Source organism: Camelina sativa, chromosome 9 (assembly GCF_000633955.1).
Source record: "Camelina sativa cultivar DH55 chromosome 9, Cs, whole genome shotgun sequence".
In the NCBI taxonomy this organism is placed as follows: Eukaryota; Viridiplantae; Streptophyta; class Magnoliopsida; order Brassicales; family Brassicaceae; genus Camelina; species Camelina sativa.
In genome coordinates, this window is record NC_025693.1 from 16433041 (window position 1) to 16434150 (window position 1110).

Below are 1110 nucleotides of genomic sequence, written 5' to 3' on the forward strand. Positions count from 1 at the left end.
GTTATTAACTTGTTTGGTGTTCTGTTTGCGACCAGGTCCCCAAGTTGAAGATTGCGTCTTTGGTTGCAGACATTTTTGCTAACACGGCCGTGGCAGAGAATAAGGTAACGTATAGCACAAGTAACTTACTCGTCAAGATTGTGATTGTTCATACAGATGCAGACACTAGAGCATAAATTGCAGCCGTTGATATAACCTTTGCTTCCGTGTATTCACTGAAAATCTTGATGACATTAGTTTTGTGTGTCCTTTTCAGGTGGTGGAAGTTTCTACAGATCCATCAGCACCGTCGAGGCCAGTAGATGAGCTTTTCAGGTAAATGAGTCCTCTTGTTGATTGATTCAAAAGACATTGTTGTATTGCTTGTAATGGTACTATGGTCTTAGTTTATTATAGCTTAGCTTAATGTTTTGTGTCAATTTCGTTTAATGAAATAGTCTATGAATATGTGATAGTGTAATCCCGGAAGATGGGAGGAGAAAAGTGTTCGCAGAGGCGATCGCAAGGGCAAGAGCCGAGGAAGAAGTTAAAGTTGCAGCTGAGAAAGCCAGAGAGGCAGCAGAAGCAGCGAAAGAGCTTGAGAAACAAATGCAAAAGCTATCTGAGAAAGAAGCAGAAGCTGCTAGCTTAGCTGAGGATGCGCAACAGAAAGCAGAAGCCGTGGGAATCAAAGTGGACGGTCTATTTAACAAGGCGAAAGATATTGGCTCAGGTTTCTCCTGGAATAATCTGGGTTCTCAGTTTGCTACCGCGGTTCAGAACGCTTCAGAGACGCCTAAAGTACAGGTTGCTACGGTGAGAGGACAGGCGAAAGCACGAAACTTGCCACCCAAGAAAGCAGTGGTGAAACAGAGTAACGCTAAACCCGCTGCATCATCTCCGTTTGCATCCAAACCGAAGGAAGAGCGTCCGAAGAAACCGGAGAAAGAGGTGAGGAAAGTGTTTGGAGGTCTGTTTAAGCAAGAGACCATCTACATGGACGATGACTGAAAACGCCATAAAAGATGCCGTTTTGGAGTTCCGTACAGTTTCCCTTTTTTTTTCCTTGTGTTTCAAGTTAAATCTCTGTAATCATATAATAACTATATATAAATCCATTATTCTTCTCTC

At 42.8% G+C, this 1110-nt stretch overlaps 1 protein-coding gene across 1 annotated transcript; it reads left to right on the forward strand.

Moving 5' to 3' along the window:
- Nucleotides 9-1110, forward strand: LOC104711140 (protein plastid transcriptionally active 16, chloroplastic-like). The gene is made up of 3 exons (XM_010427821.2): nt 9-104; nt 257-315; nt 456-1110. The coding sequence occupies exon 3, from the start codon at nt 589-591 to the stop codon at nt 988-990; it is 402 nt and encodes a 133-aa protein (XP_010426123.1). The 5' UTR covers nt 9-104; nt 257-315; nt 456-588; the 3' UTR covers nt 991-1110.